The 23,949-nt window shown below is 36.2% G+C and overlaps 1 protein-coding gene across 1 annotated transcript in view; it reads right to left on the minus strand.

Moving 5' to 3' along the window:
- The window catches only part of col7a1l (collagen type VII alpha 1-like), a 62,517-nt gene that overhangs the window by 21,075 nt on the left and 17,493 nt on the right, over positions 1-23,949 (minus strand). Inside the window, exons 11-69 of the mRNA XM_079868252.1 lie at positions 23,663-23,779; positions 23,427-23,573; positions 21,941-22,060; positions 20,609-20,767; positions 20,385-20,498; positions 20,107-20,256; positions 18,497-18,634; positions 18,263-18,409; positions 17,124-17,243; positions 16,097-16,243; positions 14,957-15,220; positions 14,032-14,171; positions 13,745-13,868; positions 13,506-13,649; positions 12,637-12,824; positions 12,468-12,548; positions 12,366-12,383; positions 12,255-12,281; positions 11,292-11,360; positions 10,626-10,706; positions 10,472-10,498; positions 10,078-10,122; positions 9,880-9,948; positions 9,681-9,776; positions 9,187-9,213; positions 9,044-9,097; positions 8,788-8,859; positions 8,451-8,510; positions 8,325-8,351; positions 8,192-8,236; positions 7,962-7,997; positions 7,423-7,467; positions 6,623-6,658; positions 6,419-6,454; positions 6,293-6,325; positions 5,675-5,746; positions 5,509-5,568; positions 4,455-4,490; positions 4,234-4,311; positions 3,989-4,024; positions 3,717-3,761; positions 3,430-3,501; positions 3,257-3,292; positions 3,039-3,068; positions 2,723-2,764; positions 2,558-2,620; positions 2,433-2,471; positions 2,225-2,284; positions 2,074-2,106; positions 1,583-1,645; positions 1,438-1,482; positions 1,316-1,351; positions 1,182-1,208; positions 1,009-1,077; positions 865-927; positions 677-694; positions 560-595; positions 425-463; positions 305-340 (exon numbers count right to left, since the gene is read on the minus strand). Of these exons, the coding sequence (XP_079724378.1) occupies positions 305-340; positions 425-463; positions 560-595; positions 677-694; positions 865-927; positions 1,009-1,077; positions 1,182-1,208; positions 1,316-1,351; positions 1,438-1,482; positions 1,583-1,645; positions 2,074-2,106; positions 2,225-2,284; positions 2,433-2,471; positions 2,558-2,620; positions 2,723-2,764; positions 3,039-3,068; positions 3,257-3,292; positions 3,430-3,501; positions 3,717-3,761; positions 3,989-4,024; positions 4,234-4,311; positions 4,455-4,490; positions 5,509-5,568; positions 5,675-5,746; positions 6,293-6,325; positions 6,419-6,454; positions 6,623-6,658; positions 7,423-7,467; positions 7,962-7,997; positions 8,192-8,236; positions 8,325-8,351; positions 8,451-8,510; positions 8,788-8,859; positions 9,044-9,097; positions 9,187-9,213; positions 9,681-9,776; positions 9,880-9,948; positions 10,078-10,122; positions 10,472-10,498; positions 10,626-10,706; positions 11,292-11,360; positions 12,255-12,281; positions 12,366-12,383; positions 12,468-12,548; positions 12,637-12,824; positions 13,506-13,649; positions 13,745-13,868; positions 14,032-14,171; positions 14,957-15,220; positions 16,097-16,243; positions 17,124-17,243; positions 18,263-18,409; positions 18,497-18,634; positions 20,107-20,256; positions 20,385-20,498; positions 20,609-20,767; positions 21,941-22,060; positions 23,427-23,573; positions 23,663-23,779 (4,337 nt within the window). The remainder of the gene's footprint in view (positions 1-304; positions 341-424; positions 464-559; positions 596-676; positions 695-864; positions 928-1,008; positions 1,078-1,181; positions 1,209-1,315; positions 1,352-1,437; positions 1,483-1,582; positions 1,646-2,073; positions 2,107-2,224; positions 2,285-2,432; positions 2,472-2,557; positions 2,621-2,722; positions 2,765-3,038; positions 3,069-3,256; positions 3,293-3,429; positions 3,502-3,716; positions 3,762-3,988; positions 4,025-4,233; positions 4,312-4,454; positions 4,491-5,508; positions 5,569-5,674; positions 5,747-6,292; positions 6,326-6,418; positions 6,455-6,622; positions 6,659-7,422; positions 7,468-7,961; positions 7,998-8,191; positions 8,237-8,324; positions 8,352-8,450; positions 8,511-8,787; positions 8,860-9,043; positions 9,098-9,186; positions 9,214-9,680; positions 9,777-9,879; positions 9,949-10,077; positions 10,123-10,471; positions 10,499-10,625; positions 10,707-11,291; positions 11,361-12,254; positions 12,282-12,365; positions 12,384-12,467; positions 12,549-12,636; positions 12,825-13,505; positions 13,650-13,744; positions 13,869-14,031; positions 14,172-14,956; positions 15,221-16,096; positions 16,244-17,123; positions 17,244-18,262; positions 18,410-18,496; positions 18,635-20,106; positions 20,257-20,384; positions 20,499-20,608; positions 20,768-21,940; positions 22,061-23,426; positions 23,574-23,662; positions 23,780-23,949) is intronic.

Genomic DNA, 23,949 nt, shown 5'->3' on the forward strand with positions numbered 1-23,949 from the left:
TAACATTTAGTATTTTGATATCAGTAAAAAATAGACAGTCACTCAATTTGGCTACAAATATTTGAATATATAAAAACATTTTATTCATATCTTTCCATATAGCATTACTTCCAGGCATCATGCCTAAAAAGAACCCTCATCCCCCAAATACTATATTTAAAAATGTGTTTTTTAAACTAAATTTTAAACTAAAAAACTAATTTTTAAATTAGTAATGAAGTCCATTTATGTAAGAAAATCAAACACCGTGCCTTCAAAAATCCTGCAGGGTTTAAAGCAAGCTGTTTAAACACAGCGCACTTACTTTAATACCATATGAATCAAACAAGCCTTCAATGTCCTGAAATAGAACAAAATAATATGTTTATACCACCAAAGATCAGTTTTTGCAATGAAGTAAATTATGTATAGACATTGAGAAGACCTTCATTTCAACAGCTCTCCCAGGTGGGCCAGCATCACCCTGTTAAATAATACAGTGCCCACTATCATTCCTTCTGCAACATAGACATGAAAGGATAACTTTAATGCAATCAATGAGATGTAGAAGGTTTGGTACCTGCTCTCCTTTAAAACCCATCTCTCCTTTCTCTCCCTGCCAACCAAAAGAGAAAAATTAAATATCGCCTCAGAATCTTTTAATTTCTTCAAGGATTTTGGGCAATTTATACTTTACCTTCATCCCAGGAGGACCCTACACACAGAAACACACGTAAGGGCTAAAAAAGTACCTCAAACTCATGATTTTTAAAAACATAAAAGCCTCACAGTCTTTGCATCAAAATGTCTCAATGGTCTGGAGTCACATGTTCTGATATATGTGTTGATCTCGTATTCACAAGGCTATCAATGTGAGACACTCACCGCCGCACCAGGGGGACCCATTGGTATGGGAAATGCTTTTTTTATGTCCTCAATCGACAAACCCTGTGAGAAAAAAAACTAATATAATTTAGCAACAGTAATGGCTGCAAATACAATGTTGTCTAAGCTTAAACAAACTTTTACCTCTTGGAGAACAAAGGGAGGACCAGGCAAGCCTGGAGATCCTTGCTCTCCTTTTTGACCTTCATTTCCCTAAAGCAGTTAAAATGTCAAAAATACATAACATATAATAGATATAAACAAACCATTTAATTATACCACAGTTAGCTTAAAACGGTTAAATTTGGATATCTTACATTTGCACCAGGTTCACCTTTTTCACCCTATGCATTAAAATAAAAAATTATGTCAGCTAAATACATTTAAACTTAGATTGGGTTTAATGGGATAGTGGAACAATGGAATAGTTCATATCAGTCTGTTCTCCCACCTTTGTTCCTTCATCACCCTTTGAACCTTGTTCTCCCTGGAAAAAAAAAATGGTTTAGTTTTTTTAAAGAAAAAAAGTTTTTAACAAAAGCATTTAGAGCTACAACAATATATAAACCGTACATCTTTTCCGGCTACTCCACGTTTCCCATCAACGCCAGGTTTGCCCTGAAAGAGGAGAAAACAGAACATAAGAAAAGGAAATTAATAGCTTTATTATAGAGATATTATGTTATATCTGCTGTAAATGTTACTACTATATACTCACAGGAGTTCCAGGTAAACCAGGCATACCAGTAATCCCAGCACGCCCATCTCCTTTCTCTCCTTTCTGTTTAATAAAAAAAAAAAAAATGTTTAAGGTTGTCCCCAAAATATCAAAAATGTCAGGTTTTACTGAATCCTTTTGGGGAGATTTGGATCACACATGCACACACACAAACACGCACGCACGCACACACAGAACAGCATTAACTATAATTATTATAATAATCTGTTCTTCAAGAACAAAAGATAACCTTTAGGAAAGTGCATATACGTGACAGATTGGACTATTTTAGCTCAATTCTCCATTTTCATTCAGCAAAATGACACATTAAAAGGATCCTATACAGACTCATTAGCAGACATTGTGTATTTTGATGCACTTTAATACTGTACACCTGTCGCACACCCTGCAATTCAGTTAATGTCACTGAAATGTAAAATATGAATCACATGTTAAATGATCACAAAATAATTGTTATTAGGCCTACTCACTGGTCCTGGGTCCCCTTTTTGTCCTGGTTCACCCTGCACATACACAACCACATGGTTACTTATAACTGAAAATAATTACAACAGTACATATGAAAGAGAATGATTAGCCATCACTATATTTCAGAAATATTGAAACAGCAAGTAGTCGCACCTTAGATCCAGGCCTTCCTGATAGACCATCTAGGCCATCTCTTCCTGTACTAGATCCAAACTAGAAGAGAAAGAAAATTGAGCTACATTAAATGATGTGTTTTTAAAGCCTCTCATCCTCCAATAATTAAAAGACATGCCATCTGAAAAACTGAAAAAATGCAAAAAGTATGCAGAAATTAAGTTTATTTATGACTGTAGTGACTCACCAATGAATTCCCTGGAGGTCCTGGTTTACCTTCAGGACCCTAAAACAGAAAAAAAGCTAAATGGAACCTATATCTATCATTTTGTTTTTAATAATATATACATAGGATGTGAAAACGTCACTTACAGGTGGTCCAGGACGTCCTATCTCCCCTTGGAGTCCTGGGAGTCCCGGCTCACCGGGTTCACCCTTTAAAGACACCAAACACACACACTCACAATTGACTGAAGGTTCCTAGATTGTTGTTGTGTACATGTACATTTGTATGAATTTCTAAATGTCTTACTGTACCTTAATTACCCTGGTGAGAATGGTGTTGTCTGATGTGGTAAACTACGGAAAAAGATTGAGAAACTGAAGTCACTGACAATTTGTATTAACAGAGATAACCATGAAATGGCCAACCAAATAAATGACAAAAAAGTGACCTAACACCTAAAACAGTGCTTCTAAAGACAAAACAAAAAGAGCAATACTATCTTGACAGCTTTTGACAAGTGTAACAAACATATTTTAAATCAACCAACCGAAAACAACATGATCACATTAATATTCATTTATGTTAAATAGCTTGATTATAATACCCAGTAAGGACAGTAAAACTCACTTGAGTATCTCCCGGTGGTCCCGGCAGCCCCTGCAGAGAATACAATATTAATATGGAGACTCCTGCTCTTTAATTTATCACCGGAGAGCCCCAGCGTGACAAGAAAAACTGAGATTCTGTTATGCGAGCACAGAGCACGACCAGCCAATGAAATATTGAATTCCTCTTGAACAAGTATACACAATAAAGTTATTCTTGTGCTTTTTAATAGCACGTACCGGCTCGCCTCTCTCTCCTTTGTGTCCTTCTGGACCCTGAAAAATATGAACATCCATAGTATTGACTATTCTGTGCTAGTATGGTTCATAATTCAGTGGCACTCTGAAAGTGCTTCACAAGAGCATTTGTTCAATGATTGAATACAAATTGTAAAATAAAGGAAGCTGCTTACTGGTAACCCTAATTTTCCAGGCTCGCCTTTTCCCCCAGGGTCACCGGGTCGTCCTGGAAGACCGAGAGGGCCCTGACATTGGAGATGAGGAGAAGTGTGAGTGGTAGGCTAAATAATTTGAGCAACAAAAGCAACTAGTGTTATATACAGAGAGGTGTAAATTTATATGGGGAGGGTGATATTATTACAAACAGGCCAATACAGAATATCTGATTTGAACAAAGAGAGACATTAGATCAAGAATGTATGAGAAAAAATGTGATTTCGGGGTTTAGAAGAGACAATACCTTGACACCTCTCTCTCCGGGCTCTCCTGGTGAACCAGACTCTCCCTGTGACAAAAAATATAACAAAAAACAATAAATAAACATCTACACTGTAAAGACACAAACAGCTTAATAAACATGCAAAAAGGCCAATGTGTGATTTAGGGGACATAAAATATCATTAGCTCAGAATAAAAACAATAGAAGTCAGTGGAAAGTCTCCACCATAGTAGAAAAACATGATAGTGTGTGAAGGTGTGTGTTTCTCTGTGCTGCTTGTTGTGTAGTCTCACCCTTGATCCCACCTCCCCTTTCGGTCCTGGCACACCCTGAAATCCATGAAAGCAGAAAATGTAATTAAATACGAATGAACGAAGCATTAATTAAAAAGCGAACAATGGGGATTTTATGACAAAATAACCCTTCAAAATCTCTAATATCCTTAACGCAATGATGCAAAGCGCACGTACACACATGCTCGCAAATACACACTCACATACTTCTTGTGTGAGTCACTCTGGGCTCTCGATTTACTTACATCTTTACCTCTTAGTCCTGGAGAACCAGGGTTGCCTGCACCCACCTCCCCTTTCTCTCCTTTGGACCCATCATTGCCCTGGACACAACCAAAGGAAGTGTTTGTGTGATTGATCTGTTTCATGTAATATTTTATGCCTTCTTTTTGCCGATGATTCACAATCACTTTTGTAGTCTGACAGAATTTCACAGGTATTAAAATCAAGAGCATAACAAACTTACTTTTGGCCCTGGTTTCCCTGATAATCCAACATTACCCTGTGCATAAAAAAAGAAGTGAGACAGAACAGTCTAATCTTGTTTGATGTTTTTATTTTATATTTTGTGTCTTCTAAAACATATCTGTCTATATATATATATATATATATATATATATATATATATATATATATATATATATATATATATATATATATATATATATACAAGATTAAATTCCATGTTGACTTGTTATATTCATACAAGACACTGAGAATATGAAAATAAAGTTTCCTTATAGTGGATGTTAATAAATCATGTGAATTCCTGTGGGCTGATAATGTCATTATCTACACTACTGTTCAAAAGTTTGGTTTCAGTAAGATTGTTCTTTCTGAAAGATTATTTATTAATACTGTTATTCAACAAGGAAGCATTAAATTGATCAAAAATAACAGTAAAGACATATAAATATTACAAAAGAGGTCAATTAAAAAGAAATGCTATTCTTTTAAACTTTATATTCATCAACATATAAGCAGCACATTTGTTTCAATAATAATGAAGAAATAATAATATTATAAAAGAAATGTTTCTTGTGCAACAAATCAGCATATTAGAATGATTTCTGAAGGATCATTTGACACTGAAGACTTAAGTAATCATGCTGAAAATTCAGCTTTGACATCACAGGAATATATTACACTTGAAAATTTGAAATTAAAATACGTTAAAATAGAAATCAGCTATTTTGAGTTGTAATAATATTTCACAATATTACTAATTTTACTGTTTTATTTTTTTTTTTTAAATTCAGCCATGGTGGGCATAAGAGACTTCTTTCAAAAACAGGTAAAAATCTTATCGACCCCAAATGGTAGTATATATAACTGGGGTTAATTTAATATATTCCAATTTCCTTCTGAAGATCTGACAGGTTAAAAGGTAGTTGTTGAATAAAATCTAAAGGAATAAAATAAGTGTGTGGACATTTTTTTTTTCACAGTTTTCTGCATTGTGTCATGTGGTTGGAAGTAAACACTTTTCTAAAAGCTCTCTAAGTCTCATAAACACTCACTCTTTCTCCACTCTCTCCCTTGGGACCAGGCTGACCAGGGATTCCAAATCCAGGATTGCCCTTTAAACACCCAGAAGACAATAAATCAGTACATTCAGATTGGCAGCTAATCAATAAATGCATTTAATTGTTCTTTCACATCCAAGCCAACAAACCCAACACCTACCTTTTCACCTTTATCACCCTGATCTCCTTTCATTCCTTGTGGTCCTAGAGGCCCAACTTGTCCGACATCCCCCTTTATATCCAGTTCAGGGAGAAAACAATAACCTAGCTTAAATCTCTCTACTATTGACCATTTCAAACAACATGTAACCAACCAACAAACATCACTGACTGGCCAATATGGGTTATCACCTAAAAACCTTTAAATAAATGCGCAAATCACAGATTTTACCCCTGGATTGTTTGGGGACTTGCATCAAAACTTTGTAGTTTATAAAACTGTCCTTTTTTGCTTTGTTTGTTCATTGACACGCAGACCTGGAGGAGCTCTTGGATTCACATTGATGCTCACGGCACTAATTAACCATGTTTAAGTTGCCCAAGCGCTGGATGCACTGCTTGTTTTCATCAATGGAGATGAAGGGAACCCAAAGGGAAATAAATCTCTGACTTGAGTCATGAGCTCAAAAAACAAAACAATAAAACAACCACAAGAAGACAGCATCTGTTTGTGGGACCCAAATTTGACCAGGTTTGGTGTAGACAATTGTTCACATATCTATCTATCTATCTATATCTATATATATATATATATGAAACTGATTTTTGATTATCTTACCCTGGCACCCTTTTTCCCTGGAGGACCAAGTATCTGTGAAATGTGAGGGGAAATATTAGCAATAGTGTATTTTTGGTAAAAACACAATGTGTTAGATGAGACACTAAGCCAAGGCATCATTTCTACCCCTTTGGCTGGGTCACCGGGAGCGCCTCGCTGCCCCTGTGAATCAAGCACAGAAATATAAATGAAATACTACATTGCTGTATATTTGATTAAATTGTAGGGTGTAAGTAAAACTGTTATTTAGAAGGGGATGTCCACATAGTTTGGGCAGTGTAATGTAGAAGTATTACATTTGATTAAATGAAGAAAAGAGTTTAGATTCACCTCATCACCCTTTCGTCCAGCAGCTCCAGGGAAGCCCTAAAGTTTAAAAAAGAGAAAGTAAGCTTTCCCTCTAATCATTGCAAGAATTATGAAATTAGTATTCATCAAATCTGAATGACCTCAGGTGCTTTGAGAGGAGTATTGGTTCTCTGTGAGCTGCGGTAGAGCTCCAAACCAAACGTTTCATCATGCCGCACTGTTTCTGAGAGAACCGAGCGATAATGAGGAGTCGAATTGTTAGAAATGTTTCCTTGATCTCCTCTCTGAAGGCTTGGGTTTAATAATGACTGCGCAAGTTTAATTTGAAAGTAACTGAATTGCCAGAGATGGACACACAGTGACAAGGTTGCATGTGAAGGATATAATAATGTAGTAGTTCGTAATGTTTCGCACATGTAATTCTCTCATTATTAGGTGGAAACTCCATCCAGGTGTTTCCTTTTTTAATCAGGTCGATAATGTGGATCTGGAGCTTTGACGTGGATTTTGGAGTCCATCATAGGCTAGAGAGCAGAGAGGAGGCGGTTTTCCTATTTCTTAATCGACTCCTTTAATTTCCCCAGAGATCTACAGCTCATTCTTGCTTTTAATAGAACTTCAACAGCACCATACAGAGTGGAAAAGTTTGAAGAGCGAACAAACAAATAAGGATTTAACTTTTTTAACAAAGCTTTTTTAAAACGTTCAAGAGCAGGGAAGTGATTTAAATCCATTAACTGGGTCATCACACATCTGACCTTTTCCTGCAGTTGCCATTTATATTTTTCAGGGATGTGAAGAGGTAAAATTGATGAACTTACTGCAATTCCTGGAGGCCCGATTGGCCCGATTTCCCCACGTTCACCCTGTCGAATAAATGCAGTTGTTGATTACATTGAAGGATTTAACATTCGTAGTTTATGTAGTTGAAAACAAACGTCAGGTGTCAAAAAATGAATCTAAAATCAGATGGTTATTGCAAAATACACATGAGAGGGTGGTCAGGTCTTATGACCAGCTGACTATAAATTATGCAACTTATAACATTATTGTTTACCAAATAAACAAATAAATTGGAATGACATTGATTTGAGATTGGCCAATCAAATTGGCCAATCAAATACAGAGAATTTCAGAGAGCATATTTTAATGGACAATATATGTTCCCATTATGATGTTTAGTGCATTTGATTTTTTTTTTTAAAGTTCACATTCCATTATTTTGAACATGTTGAAAATGTGTGTAGGATTAAATTAAATACAGAGCAGCATTGGCACTAGACAAAAGGACTGACATGACGTGATAGATTTTTTGATGGTGAAAAAAGTTAATCGATTATGTGCCTGAGAAAATTCTAACCTTGTCTCCTTGATCTCCTTTAAGACCCTTTTTCCCCTAAAAACACAACAACAGTGAAACACCTCCGTCATTATGAAGCACTTAACATTTATTAAACGAGATTGCATCTAAGGCTGACATCTGTTAAAAGATTCATGCTGATTTACTGTGGAAGACAGATATGATTTAACAGCATGAATTGGCAGATAAAACACTTTGATGGTGAAATGGTTGTGTATAGTCTGACAAACCCGAGGGCCTGCGATTCCCTGGACTCCTTGGATTCCTACATCGCCCTTTGGATGAATATGGAAACTACAAATTACACACTGCAAGAGACAATCATCTGTCACTCTCCATTGATTTTACATCCAACATGCTTACCTTTGGGCCTTGTATTCCTGTATTACCCTGAAAAATGATTACCATTAATTACTCTTAAGATTTGTTGACAGCAGAACATATCAAGTTAAATAAATAATGTGGTTTGTGTACATCAGAAATATGTACCTTCTCTCCAGCTGGCCCAGGAGGACCTTGGACACCTTGAATTCCGATACCTTCCTCTCCCTTTATGATTAACACAAAAGAAATTCAATCAAACAACCAGCTGCACTAATTTTAGCTTTGTGCAGTTCTGACAGAGAGGAAGGGCAATTTTTTACAGCACTCCGAACAATGAGACTTCCAAAACGATAGTAGGCAGATGAGATTTAATTTATGCATTTCAACTATCCTGTGCAAGCTGTAGGAAGCCATTGCTTAAAATAGCTTTTACATCACTGCTGAAAAGACAAAATGACACGTGAAGTTGTTTTAGATATTTTTACCCCTTATTCTCACCCACCTTCTCCCCTTTCTGACCAGGAAGTCCTGGAAGTCCATCCACTCCTACTGGCCCTGGTAAACCCGCAAGACCCTAGACAAACACATCCACGAGATCAAATTAAATTACTTGTTTCATTATTCAATCAACCTATTAAATGGTTTACTTATAGACCTAGTTCTTGCATATTAATATAGGAGAAAGTATTTAAAAATCTAATAACAATAATAATACACACTGAAGCTCTAAGAGAGTAACTCTTAAAGCATGCACTAACATTATTTCCATGTTCCCCTTTTTCTCCTTTGGCACCTGGTTTTCCACGTGGACCCTAGAGAGAGTGAGAAGCATTATAATCACACATTGTATTTTGCATGTACATTTTATGGTAAAATGTTGCTTGTGCAGTGGATGTCTTACTTTAGGACCAGATTCTCCAGTCTCGCCCTAAAATAACAAAAAAAAACTCATGAAAAAAAAAAAAAAAAAACTCATTTCGAGCCATTTTATATGCTTAATAAGGTCATTACCACTCATATTGCATGTAACCTTGTGTATAGCCTTAAGTTGTAACTTAAAAAGCCACACTAAACACAACTAACATGAGATTATAATATAGACTATAATATTATTATATATACTGTATTCAGGTCAGGGTTAGGTGTTAGGGTTTGGGTAAGTAGAAAAAGATGACATGTTGTTGCAAAGTTACTTAGTCAGTGGAATGTCTGTTGGGGAAGCATCAAAATAAATTGTTAGCAGATAATGGACAGTCTATTCATAATGAGAGTTAGCTGACATGTAGTGCAAAGTTATAGTTAGCAGAATGTCTAAAGTGGACTATCAAAATAAAGTGTTACCGATTATAATATAGACTACTTCATGTGTGCATCCTCATAATATTTCACACTAACCTTAACAGAGAGTCCAGGAGACCCCGGAGGCCCAGGCTGAGCAGGGAGTCCCGGAGGACCTGATACCCCAGGGACCCCTGGAGCACCTGGGGGGCCCTTTTAATCAAGAGAGAGGAAAGACGAAAACCTTGAAAAAATCGATTTCATTTTTTGCAAACTAGTTTAACACAGCTATTTTTAGTATGATACCATCACTTACTGAAGATCCAGGTTCTCCTTTACGCCCTGGAATAACCTCCATACCTCCCATCACATAGCCTGGCTCACCCTACACGATAACATAAAGTTAACATAGGTAAACTTGATTTAAATAGGCCTTATTTATTTGTTAAAAAATAAAATAAAATAAAATAAAATAAAATAAACATATGAAATGCTTATCAATGTCTTAACTTACTCTCTCTCCTCTCTGCCCTTTAGGTCCAGTATTACCAATAGGCCCCTAAGATTGCGGAAAAAAGAGTGATCGCACAGACACAACCGCTGTCACAATCACACAGAGAATAATCAACTTGTCTAAAACACGAGGCATGTAATAAAAAAGTGTGAAACTTCAAGAGAAAATAGGGGCAAATACTCTAAACTGACTAGTCATAATCATTCCTCATTACTCACTCTGTGAATCACTCTAACATAATTGCACCTTTCCCAATTCTCCTACTAAGATATACATATAAAGGATATTGCGTACATGCTTTAAATGATGAACTAACTGCAATTTCCAGAATATACCGATTTAAACACCAGCACCTACACTGTTTTTATGCTGTGAGATTTAATGAGACACTCACCATGTCACCAGGAACTCCAGGTGATCCCTAAATCAGATTATGAGATTGTTTAGGCACATTTACACATTTAATCAACAAAATCTTCTCAATAAGTTACATTCATTACATATTTTGCAGTACTAGACTGATTCTTGAATTTTAATTAATCCATTACCCTTTGTCCAGGAGAACCAGGGGGTCCGGTTCTACCTGGTCGTCCAGGTAACCCTGGGATGCCATCCGTTCCGGGAAGACCCTGATAAATGGGTGTGGATTGGGAATAACACAGATAAAAATAACGAACAAACAAAAAAAAACATACACAAATACAGAAATTGTTTGATGCTGCTCAAATATAACATCAGAACATCTTCAGTGCATTTATTACTTTGAAATCAAATATAGAGCAATATAAAATCCACGCATTCACATGGATACATATCACAAAAATAAATAAGGAAACATCTACAACAATGCTGATCTTATTAGCAAGACCTGTCACATTTCATTTGTTATACAAAAGAGTCGCTTTGATATGACAAGCACTTTCATGTGTCGCCTTCTCAAAGAGATAACAGGAAGAGAAAAAAAAAGAAAAGTATGAATAGCACCCCGCATAGAGAAAGATCTGTGATATTATTAATTAGATTTAATCCTTTAATCTACTAAAACAACAACCGAGCCACAAAATCTCATTATTAACAGAACGACTCAGTTTAAATAATAAATGCTCCAGTAATTAACATAAACATAAGCGTGTAATTACGGGGTGTTTTATTTATGTTTATTTAAGTTTGTGCTGTGGAACGGCATGAGCGCCTCGGATGTTGGATGTACTCACCCGCTCACCCTTCTCCCCTTTGACCTTTAGAGAGAATGAGTCATAATGCCCTGGGCCTTGCTTGAGTCGCTGTGTCAACAGAAAAATATTTGAAAAAGAAACACGGTCACAGATTAGGGTCCAATTCTCACTATTACCTAACTATTAACTACAACTTTGCCTCAATAAACTCCTAATTACTGCTTATTAATAGTTAGTAAGGTAGCTGTTAAGTTTAGGTATTAAGGGATGTAGAATATGGTCACGCAGAAATTAAGTCATTAATATGTGCTTGATAAGTACTAATAAACAGCTAATATCCTATTAATATGCAGGCTAATAATCAACTAGTTAATAGTGAGAGTTGGATCCTAAACTAAAGTGTTACCAGAAACACAATTAAAATATATATATACTGCAAGACACTCAATTTTTATATTTTCTGAAGAAATTGTGTAATTGTGCAAAACCAGTGTTGTTATTAACTAAAACTAAGACTATTCTTATTAATTGAAATAGCTGAAATAAAACAAAATATAAATATTAGATTAAAAACTAAGTTTAAGCTAAACTTGCATTTAAGGCAAGTCAAAAGGGCCCACTGTAAGTCTCTGTGATACTTTGGACCCTAAAAATGACTCTTTCAATGTAAGTCTATGGGAATTGTTAGTCCAATTTATCATATGTCAGGCAAATATCGCTAGTCTTATTGCTAAGAAAAGTTACAGCACACATCTACTCAATAAGCTAAATAAGTTAAATACTTATTATATAGTTATCATTCTTGGTGTGAACAGGGTTGAGGGTTTGTTCAAACCCCTATTTCTAAGTATGAGCAATAACAATACTGATGTCACCTTTGTTAAAGCCCTCTAACAAAGTGAGAAAGACTGTCTGTCAGAGTTCAAACAGAATTAGGAAGTGAGCTATTGAGATTAGAGAGAAAGAAAGAAGGAAAGAGAAGTCTGAAACATTGGAACATACCAAGCCGCCATGACCAAATCCATCGCCCTGCAGCAGAGAAATGAGATATTATCATGTCACCAGTTATAATTCTATGATCGAATCGCACACAGTAACATGGTAGCCGCTTACCTTCTCTCCTTTCTGACCCTGTGAACAACAACAAACTGGGAATGAGGTTTCATATGAGACATGGTGTGACGGCTGTAATGAGGATGAAGAGGAAGCGTTTACCTTGCAGCTAAGAGGACAGCTGGGCCCTTCTGGTTTAGCGAGAGCTTCTGGGTCATCTGTAGGTGTGTCCAGTTGAGCAGACTACGACAAAGACATACACAATTTTGACTTGTGCAGTATGTATTGTGAAAATATTACCCATAATTCCACTCTGATCAGCATGACCAACCTCGTCGTGTTGTTTGAACTCTGATAGTAAGGCCTCGCTACAGATGCTGCTGATAAACTCTCTCTCGATGGACGGAAGATCGTCAAAGTCACTGGCGAAGAAGATGTTCTTGTAAGTGGTGGGGGAGGCGATTTTCCTCAGCTCCTCAATGTCTGCGTGAGCGATGCCGATGGCCAAAACACTGACACCTAAAACACAAGTATACCAAAAACTGAAGTTCGAAAACTGGAAACTGAAACTATAAGTGGCATAAGTGTCATAAAGTAGTAAATAATACTTGTGCTACCATTCAAAAGTTTAGGATCAGTGCGATTTTTTATTTATTAAGAAATCGATACTTTTATTAAGCAAGGACACATTACATTGATCAAAAGTGACAATAAAAATAATTTTAAAAAATCTATACAAAAATACAACAAAATATCTACTTCAAATAAACGCTCTTTTGAACTTTCTATTCATCAAAGAATCCTGAAAAAAAGTATCATGGTTTTTCACAGAAATATTAAGCAGCACAACTGTTTTCAACAATGAGAGTAACAAAAAAAGGTTTTTTGAACACCGAATCATCATATTAGAATGATTTCTGAAGGATCATGAAACACTGAAGACTGGAGTAATGATGCTGAAAATACAGCTTTGTTGTCACAGGAATAAATTACATTCAAAAATAGATTAAAATAGAAAACAAATGGTAATTATATTTTACTAAATTACTGTTCACTGTATTTTTTATCAAATAAATGCAGCCTTGGTCAGCAAAAGAGAATTCTTTCAAAAAACAAAAATGTTACTGACCCCAAAAGTTTGAACGATAGTGTATATTTAGTCATATATGAATGTTTGGCTATGCAGTTTATATCACTCACCCAGAGCATGCGCTATTCTGGACGGTGGCTCTACATCATCCTGAGCTCTTCCATCTGTCAGCAACACTAAAACATGAGGGACTTCCTGTCTCATACCAAGAGACTCCTGAAACATCTCCCTAAGGACATAGCTGATCCCACGACCTACACACACACATTCACAATCATCAAATTTTAGATCAGATTGCACCCTAATATGTGTCAACAACAATTTTTGATCTTTAAATGTGCACATAAACCTGTTTTTGTGTTCCCTCCTCCATAGTGGACATCTCGGAGTGCTCTCAAAACGGAGCTACGGTCTTTGTGAGAGTTAAAGTTGAACTCGATCCTGGGCTGATCACTGTAGTGAACTACTGCTATCTAAGGCAAGTTAATGAGATGGTTCACTCCACACTTAAAGCATTAGATGTTTGATCAGAGCAAATGATTGAGACTATTGATTCAGTGACTAAGACACAGAATGATACCGAATGAGGTGTAAAGTTCTTCATTTAAAGTATGCTAGAGCATTAGCATGTCCTACCTGTGTTCCTTTAGGTCCTATAGTGGGGAAGTAGGTGACGATTCTGAACAGGAAATCCTTCAGTTTGCCAAAGTTATTATTACCAATGCTCCAGGATTCATCGACCAGAAACACAATATCTGCTTTCACCCTGCCACACACTAACAGACAGATGCACACAATTCATTCACACATTCACACACTGTTTAGAGTGGGTAGACAGTGTAGTAAAATTTCTGCTTTTGGCGATTCAGTTAAAAGGATTGTTCACCCAAAAAACGATTCTGTCATCATTTTCTCACTCTCATGTTCCAAACCTGTATGACTTTCTTTCTTCTGTGTTTTTGTCCATACAATGGAAGTCAATGGCCAAAACGGTCATTCTTCGAACATTTTTCAAAATATCTTATTCATACAGGTACAAAATGAGGATGAGTAAAGGATGACAGAATTTTGTGTGTGTGTGTGAACCGGCCCTTTAAACTTTTAATGACTGAAACATCAAATAATACGTTTTTTTTTTTTTTTTTTTTGTAATTCATGAGAAATTGCACTTCTTATAAGCTTCAAATCATGGGAAAACATTGATTAATAGTCTATTTTTGTGGTATATTTCAGCAAACTGAGCAATATATTTAAAGCTGTCTGTTAGAAAGGGTTCTTGATTAAAATTTCACATGCAAAAGGGACATTTACAAGTCTAAAAAGGAAAAGCAAAAAAAGCCTGTTTTTTCTAAGGGTCACTGAGAGGGTGGGGAAATGTCATGAATAACTAAACAATGATTGCTTTGGGTGCATAAAAAAAAATTCTGGAGCAAAAGATTGAAAATTATTAGAAAAATGTATGATTTGCCCCCTTTAAACCATAACTTCAGCAGAATTGTATACATTTTAAGTGCAAAATATTGATTTAAACCTGATTGAGACAACATTTAATTTGAATGACCTGGTCCAGGTGGGGGCGTCTCGACAGAGAGGGTGGTTTGGTCATTTACTGTGGTAATTCTGGTCAGTGCTGAGGCCGCTTGGCCGATTGTGATCTGAGGCCTCACAGCGAGTCTCTGAGTTGTAGTGGGGATGCTGGGGGCTTTGACCACTGGGGTGCGAGTGTTTCTGGTTGTGGTGTGGAGGTGCAAGTCGTTGTTCTTGGTGTTAGCGGAGACAGAGGCCGGCGTGGAGCTCTGGACAGGAATGAGGTAAGGAGCTCCCACTGTAAGATAAGCATAAAAAAAGTCCTGAGCTCAAATAAACCAGTGTTTACTTTTAGTATATACTACCATTCAAAAGCTTGCAGTCGGTAAGATTTTTGGTTTCACTTTATTTTGACGGTCCCTTTAACACATTCTGTTGAATACAAGTAATGTTGCACCTACAGTACATGTCAACTAACTCTCATTAGTAGAGTATTAGTAGACTGGTAGGGTTAAAATCAGTTGACATGTGGTAGTAAACAGTTATCAGATTTTTAAATGTTTTTAAAAGAATTCTCATAGAGGCTGCAATTATTTGATCAAAAATACAGTAAAACATTAATATTATTACCATTTAAACGTTTTTATTTTACATAACTTAAAACGTAATTTATTTCTGTGATGGCAAAGCTGAATTTTCAGCAGTCATTACTTCAGTGTCGCATGATCCTTCAGTAATCATTCTAATATGCTGATTTGGTGCTCAAAAAACATTTCTTATTATTATCAATGTTGAAAACAATTGTGCTGATTAATATTTTTGTGGAAAGCTTGATTTGTTTTTCAGGATTCTTTGATGAATAGAAAGTTCAGAAGAACAGCATTTATTTGAAATTGAAATCATTTGCTGTATTATAAATGTATTTACTGTCACATTTGATTAACAAATTAAATTACTAATTTAAAAAAACGTACTGGCCTCAAACTTTCGAACGGTAGCGTTTTAAAAATACATACACTTTCCTAAATAATGAGTTGTGATACTACATAATGACATGAACAGAGAACATAATTTACACCAGATGTGTCTAACACATCGATCGTGCCTTACGATATAAGTGATTAGCATTTAAAAATGTAAAATGCTGATGATATTTGCAGAGATAATGCCTTACAGATCCTTTTAGTGATGGTTGTGACTGGACCCTCCACTTCCCCATAAAGTGGTCTGATGGAAAAGATGTAGGTCCTGCCGTACTGGAGATCTCGGATCTTATAGGAGGTGAAGCCAGAGCTCAGCAGATCAGAGGAGAAGTCCACCTCTACACAGAACATAAAGAGAGGCATTTGCATTAGGACAGAATAATGTCACCATCAAAGTGACTAAACAGGAGAAGGAAACTAAAAACTGGAACATCTGGGAGAGGCTATTGTCTGCAAAATGATCAAAATACTTGAGGTACGTCATAAATCTTTTATACCAGTTTAAACACTTCAAGAATATTCAAGAAAACATAAAAATTTAAGCATTCTCAGGATGACGCTCTTGTAAGAGTCAAAAGCTTAAGAATGAAAGCCACCTTTAAACCCCTCACAACCTTCATGTTCAAGCAAAGGACACCCTCATTAGAAGGCTTCGTTGACGTCATAGCCATAACAGGAATGAATCACAGATCTCATCATGACATTATCTACGCTGTCTATTCTCTTCTTTTTTTATGTCTCATATCAGACAAAATGGCTTTTATGGGAGGAACTCTTATTACAAGAGCTTATCTGAAATTAGTTTTGCCCTGCCATTTAGCAACACTCATTAACAAATAAACGGTCATTCTCCTTGTTCTTAAACAACTGAGCAGTGTTAGAGCCTAGAGCCAGGCTTCAGCTAGGTTAATCACCTCTATATATTATATAATAAAATATATGATATTTAAATAATCTATAATTTTATTTTATTTTATAAAAAAAATTGTCATCCGATTATTAGCCAATGTGCACAGTTTTTAACATGGATTTAAAAAATACCAATATTCAGTAGGCCTATGCCATATATACTATCTATACAACTATATATTTTAGTGGACACACGTCATGTGTTTGCATGTTCATAAGCTATCCTTTATTTCTACAGAAATATTTCTGTGTGCACATTTAGGATTTTTTTGTAAATGTGGATGCAGTCTGGAAGCTTCTGTTTCTGACCTGATATGTGTCTCCAGGACAGCTGGTATCCAGACGCTCCAGTCACTCTGGTCCAGTTCAGTACAGTGCTGTTGTCGGTGGTGTTCAGAGCGCTAAATCCAGTCACTTTGGGCAGATCCACTGTAACACAACAGCAATTCTTCTTCAAAATACTTACATTTGCATGCTTACTGTTGCACATTTACATTTTTTTTTTTTTTAGTTTCTTTTTATTTAAACAGGGACAATGCACAAATTAACATTAACCTTGTGTCAAAACAAGGAGAGATGCATTGTGCCAGGTTATAGCACAAGTGCTATTTTCCGCCCGTAGTCCCTTGGCAGATCAATAAGACAATAGGACAAAATTTCATAAAAGTAAAATACAAAACATTAAAATATACAATTTTACAACTACAGTCACACTTAATTTTCAATTAAAACTATCATATGCTCAATTGTTCCCCCTTCCTTAAACCAACACACACACACACACACTTCATAAATGTGTACAATTTTGTTGTGACAGTAACCATGCCTTTGTCAAACTCGAAAAGGTTTGAGGATTTGTACATGTAATAAGGTGTGTAGGGAGAGTATTCCACTGAGTTATGGCCACAAATGAAAAAGTTGATTTGCCAAAAGAAGTTTTGCGATTGGGAATATTGCACTCTCCTCTAGTGGCTGACCGAGTAGCTCTTTTTTTTTCTGAGTTGCGCGTAATAAAAATTTTTAGAGGAGGAGCGACAGCATTATTAATGATTTTAAAAAGTAAGCAAACATTTGAATGCATTATCAAATTTCCAAAATTTAAAATATTGTACTTAGTAATTATTTTACAGTGGTGATATTGACGTGTTTTTTTATCATGGATCTTAAGTGCTGTTTTATATAATGATTCAAGTGGTCTTAAGACTGTCTTACCCGCTTGAGACCAACTTGTCATGCAATACAAAAAATGTGAAACAATCATTGCACTTAAGTAAGTATTTGATGCCTCAATGGTAAGAGAGTTTCTTATATATCTGTAATTTATAAGATTAAATTTTAGTGTACTACTCAATTTTTTAACATGTTTTTTAAAACTAAGAGTTGGATCCAGGGTAACACCCAAATATTTGAATTTTTTTCATTTTATACATGAAAACAAGCAGACTCACAGGTGCGGGCGGTCACCATTACTGGGCTTCCCTCTTTGCTTTTGACCACTGCAGAAACCTGGATTTTGTAGGCAGAACTTGCAGGCAGATCAGTGATCGTGAAGGACGTGGCAGAAGAAGATACAACCTCACTCTTCTTCTCTCCACCTAAGAGAAAATACACAGAACAGTGAAGATGATGGATGGATTATAATGAAATGCAATGATAATGGAGTGTAATGAGGACACACACACCATGAAAGGGCCTCCAGGTGATACTGTACCCAGTGACCCCTGGAGTTTTCTTCCAGGCCAGTTTAAAAGAGCTGGCGCCAATGTCCACAACTTTTACCTCCCGAACTGTCTCAATCAGCTCAGAGTCAGTTAAAGAAGCTGCAAAACAATATGGCACAACTAGTGACACCAGGTTTGATAAAAGTCAATGAAATATGTTTATTATTTAAAAATGATTCAATTATAACTCATTGACATGTGAAATTCATTCAAATATATTCATTTTCTATTTAATATTTTTAAGATATTAAATCTAGAAGCCCCTTGAAGGATTAAAGTCCAATATGTAAGGCACATTTAAGTCAAAACAGGTCAAATAAATACTTAAACATTTTTATATTTGTTTTTGCGTTGTTTTAAGTGTACTGTAGCTGTTTTACTGTGAACTGTGAAGATGTGATGATAACAGTGAGGCTGACAGCAGTGAAACACACATACACACGCACACACACACACACACGCAAACACACACACACACACACACACACGCAAACACACACACAGACACAGACACAGACACACACACACACACACACACACACACACACACACACACACACACACACACACACACACACACACACACACACACATACAGAGCTTCAGTAAAAATACTGCTCTATAAATAGCTGTTGTCCTAAAGATGGGGGCTCAAACACAGGAGCTGTCAATCAATCTCCTGATATCCCACAATCCCACTGGAACAATGGGCGGAACATCTCCATATCCCCGAACCCTGACTGTCTGAAGTGTTTAATTAACTGAGCAGAGTTTTCTTCTCATGGCTCTGATAAATGACTGTCAACCAGTTGTCATTGAAAGAAGACAGAGCCAAACTGAGCAGTCAAACCAAACCAAATAGATCAAGAACGGTTGGATCAAGAATAGCTTTCCTACAGTGTAAGAGGAACATCAAAAATACTGTGGAAGACTTAGTATAACACAGGCAATAATAAAAGGAGGAATATATATTTAAAATCCTAAGAATACCAGTACGACGACCTTGTAACTGTGAAAAGGGTTGAGAAAGAAAAGATAAGAGTATCTTAAAAGAATATTCCAGTTCTAAGTGCTAAATTACCACATAAAATCCAAGTTACGGTGAGGCACTTACAATGGCAGTGAATGGGGCCAATTTTTGGAGGACTTAAAAGCAGAAATGTGAAATTTAAATCTACGATTTAGGGTTTATGGAGTTACATTGTAATGGCAACAAAGATGTAAAATCAGATATCATTTTATACATAAAAGATTAGTAATTGACTTTTCACACATATTGTTTAGTCTAATGTCTATATTATTGAAACAGTATTTTAACATTTTACAAATTTACCCCATTGTAAATGCTTCACTGTGCTTCTTTAAAAGAAAAGGTAAGACAATTTGGTACTAATTTTTGTGGTAATGACACACTTAACTTGTACCGAACTCAGGATATTCCTTAAATGAGTGTGTGGGTGTCTTGAGACAGAAGGACACAGTTAAAAAATTGGTTGAATCAAAAACTGTGGTTATTCTTCCATGACAAAAAAAAATATTTCTGTGAATGAGTTTATTGTTGTAAAAAGTACCTGTTTGCTGCGAGAGGGTGATTTCTGGCCCTTCTGTGTTGCTGTAGAGCGCGTGAATACTGACCGAATAAAGTGTGTGTGGCTGAAGACCAGTGATGCTGTGCTGTAAAACACTGCGGTCAAGATAACGACTCTGAGGACGCACAAATTCTGGGAGCAAAAGCACACACACATGCACAACACAAATCAAAATGAGGAATTATAATTTTATGGGCCTTATTGAAACAGACTGGACACATTTGCCAGTGATTTTGATTTTGTAGATGAACAGTTTTTACCCGAACTCCAGGTGAGTTTGTACTCTGTGGCCCCTACAATAGGACTCCATTCCACATCGATGGACGAGCTGGTGTATGACGTTACTTTAAAATTTGACACGTATCCGAGGGGTGCTGGGGAGCAGAACGCATCACATAAGACTCGACCAATAAGCAGCTGAAGTCACTGCTGACTGTCAAAATGTGTTTATCAAGAAAACAGGAGAAAGTTTCAGGTCACTCACAGGTTCTGAATGTAGCGGTGATGCCCGGGCCAACCACAGAACCAAAGAGCACGTAAAGAGAGAGCACATACTCCGTGTCATGGACCAGATTCTTCAAAACATACTCAGTAGTGCTGCCGTTCAGAGCCAGCTGTCTGGGCCGATCTCTCCCTGTGAACTCTTCACATAAACACACATAAATACACATATATAAACGGATAAAAGAGGTATGTACAGCATCAAAAATATACATGTAAAAATATATATGTAAAATATGTTTATGTACTTGCATATTATACAGTATATACATTTTCTGGTGATACAGAACTAAAAAATCATAATAATAATAACAATAATAGTACTTTAATAATTAAACAAATATACATACAACTCACATAAAATAAAGCATTCATATAAATGGATGAGTATATATATATATATATATATATATATATATATATATATATTAGTGCTGTCAAAACGATTAATGGCACACACCTAACATAAAAATATATTGTGTATATATATATATATATACACACACACATATATTTATACATACAGTGTATATGTGTGTATACCTTATATATATACACAGACACGCATACACACACACATAATATATATAGAATATAATATATATATACACACACATATATTATGAAAACAATATTTTATGTTAGATGCGATTGGTTATATATATATATATATATATATATATATATATATATATATATATATATTTTTTTTTTTTTTTTTTTTTTTTTTTAATACTTAACATCGAACACCTAATTTAGCCTCTCTCGCCCTTCGTTTCTCTCCCTTTTCTCCATAAACTCATTCTCAGACTCATCTATATGTATGTGTCAGAGCGTGTGTTATGAGTCACAGAGCACTTCTTCCTCAGAATGTTCTTCCAGGTCGCTCTTTAAAAGCAGGGGCCTGCAGCCCATCACAGTGACAGAAAGGTGTCACTTTCAAAGACTCTTCTTTTGGAGGTGCTCAGAGGTGACATCAATTCATTTCTTCCACACAGAGCCCCGAACACACACACACACACACACAAATTCTCCTAAACACGCAGATAAAGTTGACGGCATGAGTCATGAGGCGGCACAGCGACACCTCATGTTGTCACCAACCTGTCGCTTCCATGAAAAAGAGACTATAAATCAGAGAGAGAGGGAGAGAGAGAGAGAGAGAGAGAGAGAGAGAGAGAGAGAGAGAAGGGAGAGGAGATGAAAGAAAAGTAGTGACAAAAAAGAGAAACAGACTACAAAGTGAAATTGGAAAGTGGAGACTGGCCAAGTTCAGGACAATGAGATCCTAGGAGAACAGCACTTTTTGAGGTACCTGCAGTAGGACCCCAGGCCAGTCTGTAGCCTGTGGCTCCAGGTACGGCGTTCCACGAGATAACAGCGCTGCTAGTGCTCACCGCAGATGCTCTCAGGGTCTGTACTGCACTGCTTTCCACTGAGACACAGAGAGATAGAGAGAGAGAGAGAGAGAGAGAGAGAGAGAGAGAGAGAGAGAGAGAGAGAGCATCATAATCTTCCTCCATGGTATCCCAGCTAATAGGAACATTCTTGGAACTTTAGCTAACATTCTAACAAGGTTCTCTCAAAGTTATGAACAAACATTCTTCCAGTAATGTTCTCTGGTCTTAATTGATGTTCTCAAAACGTTAGCACAAAAACATTATTACTCATGGGACATCTTATTTCTGAAACATTTTAGTTTTATCATCATTTTAAACATATCAACGTTTTTTAAATGTTACCAGAACATTCAAAAGTAACATTCCCCAAATGTTTGCAAAATGATAAATCGGAATGTTTCCTTAATGTTCACATGACCAAAATCAAGCTTTTAATGTTGTTTTATATATTTCTATGTGGTGTTTTTAATATGCTTTAAGACAAACCATGAGCAAATTCATAAGTCAACACCATTGCTGAGTATTTTCTCCTTAAAAATGCAGTGAAAAAAAGAGGATTGAAATCACTGGTGTTTTTTACGTCAGCAACTACCTCCTACTATCCTGGTACATATTTCTGTTGATATGAAAAATCGGGTACATTTAGCAATATAGCAGGTGAATTATGTATATGATGCAGGCCTATTACGATGTTATGATGAACTAATGCTGACATTCTAAGCTTTTCTAAGGATACTGATTTTAGGAGTCAGCTGTGTGACTCTGAAATGGTGAACAGGAACATGGTTTTTGTAACATTAGCAACACATTATTAGCTGTTTGATAACTTAGTCAAGCAAAAGTTTAATCATATTAATTACCGTTATGTGTCCGACGTTGTAGCAAGCGATACATAAAATGCATTATCATTCTGATACATGGACTTGTAGCTGAACCTGTATGAGTGAGTGGAGGAGGGGCTCATTTGCATATTCATGGATACGCTTATACTAAAAGAAGCAAGGGTGTTCTGTAGTTACATTCAAGCTGTCCACAAGAAAAAAAACTTTAAAATATGCCATTTTAGTGATCAAAGATGAGTTTTAGAGGATACAATCATTGACTTCAGGAGGACTTTAAAAAAAAAATGTTTAAATGTTTAGAGAACATTTATAGGCCTAAAAACATTTTCATAACTTAATGGGAACATTAGCAAAACTAAAAATATTTTTGCTAGTTGGGATGATTTATTATCAGCATTGTATCTTCTTGCTTTATGTAGCATTTCTTTCTGTTTTTAAGACACTGTGTCAAGTAAAATAACATCTTAAGACCCGTTTCATTCTGTTGGCTCAGTCTATCTATCTTTTAAAGCAAGCATGCGTCCTGAACGGCCCCTTAAAGTGCACGTGCAGCACTCACATGTCTTGGCTTTGGCAGAGGTAACAGGCCCTTCAATGTCCACAAAGATGGGGTTGATAGTGATGGTGTACTCTGTGCCAGCATGCAGGCCCTGCACCATGTAGAAATTAAAGTTGTCTCCTAGGTTCACATTTTCTATGTGTCCCTCTGCGGAAATAGGCAAGCAGAGATTTGCATTTATATTTATGTTTTTAAACAGGCTGCATTTATTATCAAAGCAGCTCAGTACTTGTTACCTGATGATGACCAGGTGAGTCTGTACCCTGTGGCACCCCTGACAGACGACCAGCGGGCCTGAACTGTGTCTGTAGTAGCGTTCTGCACCAGCAGTTGATCAACTGGGACCAGTTTCACTGCAACATCCAGAGAATGAGAAGTGTACAGCGTTTTGAGTGGGATGATAATGCATGACAAGAATCATAAAGTATTTGCTGCAGGATTTTTCATGAAGAAATGTGTTCAACTGCCATCTAGTGGTTAAACCAGCAACATACACAATTTCATATAAAATTGTCACTTTAAT

Source organism: Squalius cephalus, assembly GCF_949319135.1.
Source record: "Squalius cephalus genome assembly, chromosome: 4".
Classification (NCBI taxonomy): domain Eukaryota; kingdom Metazoa; phylum Chordata; class Actinopteri; order Cypriniformes; family Leuciscidae; genus Squalius; species Squalius cephalus.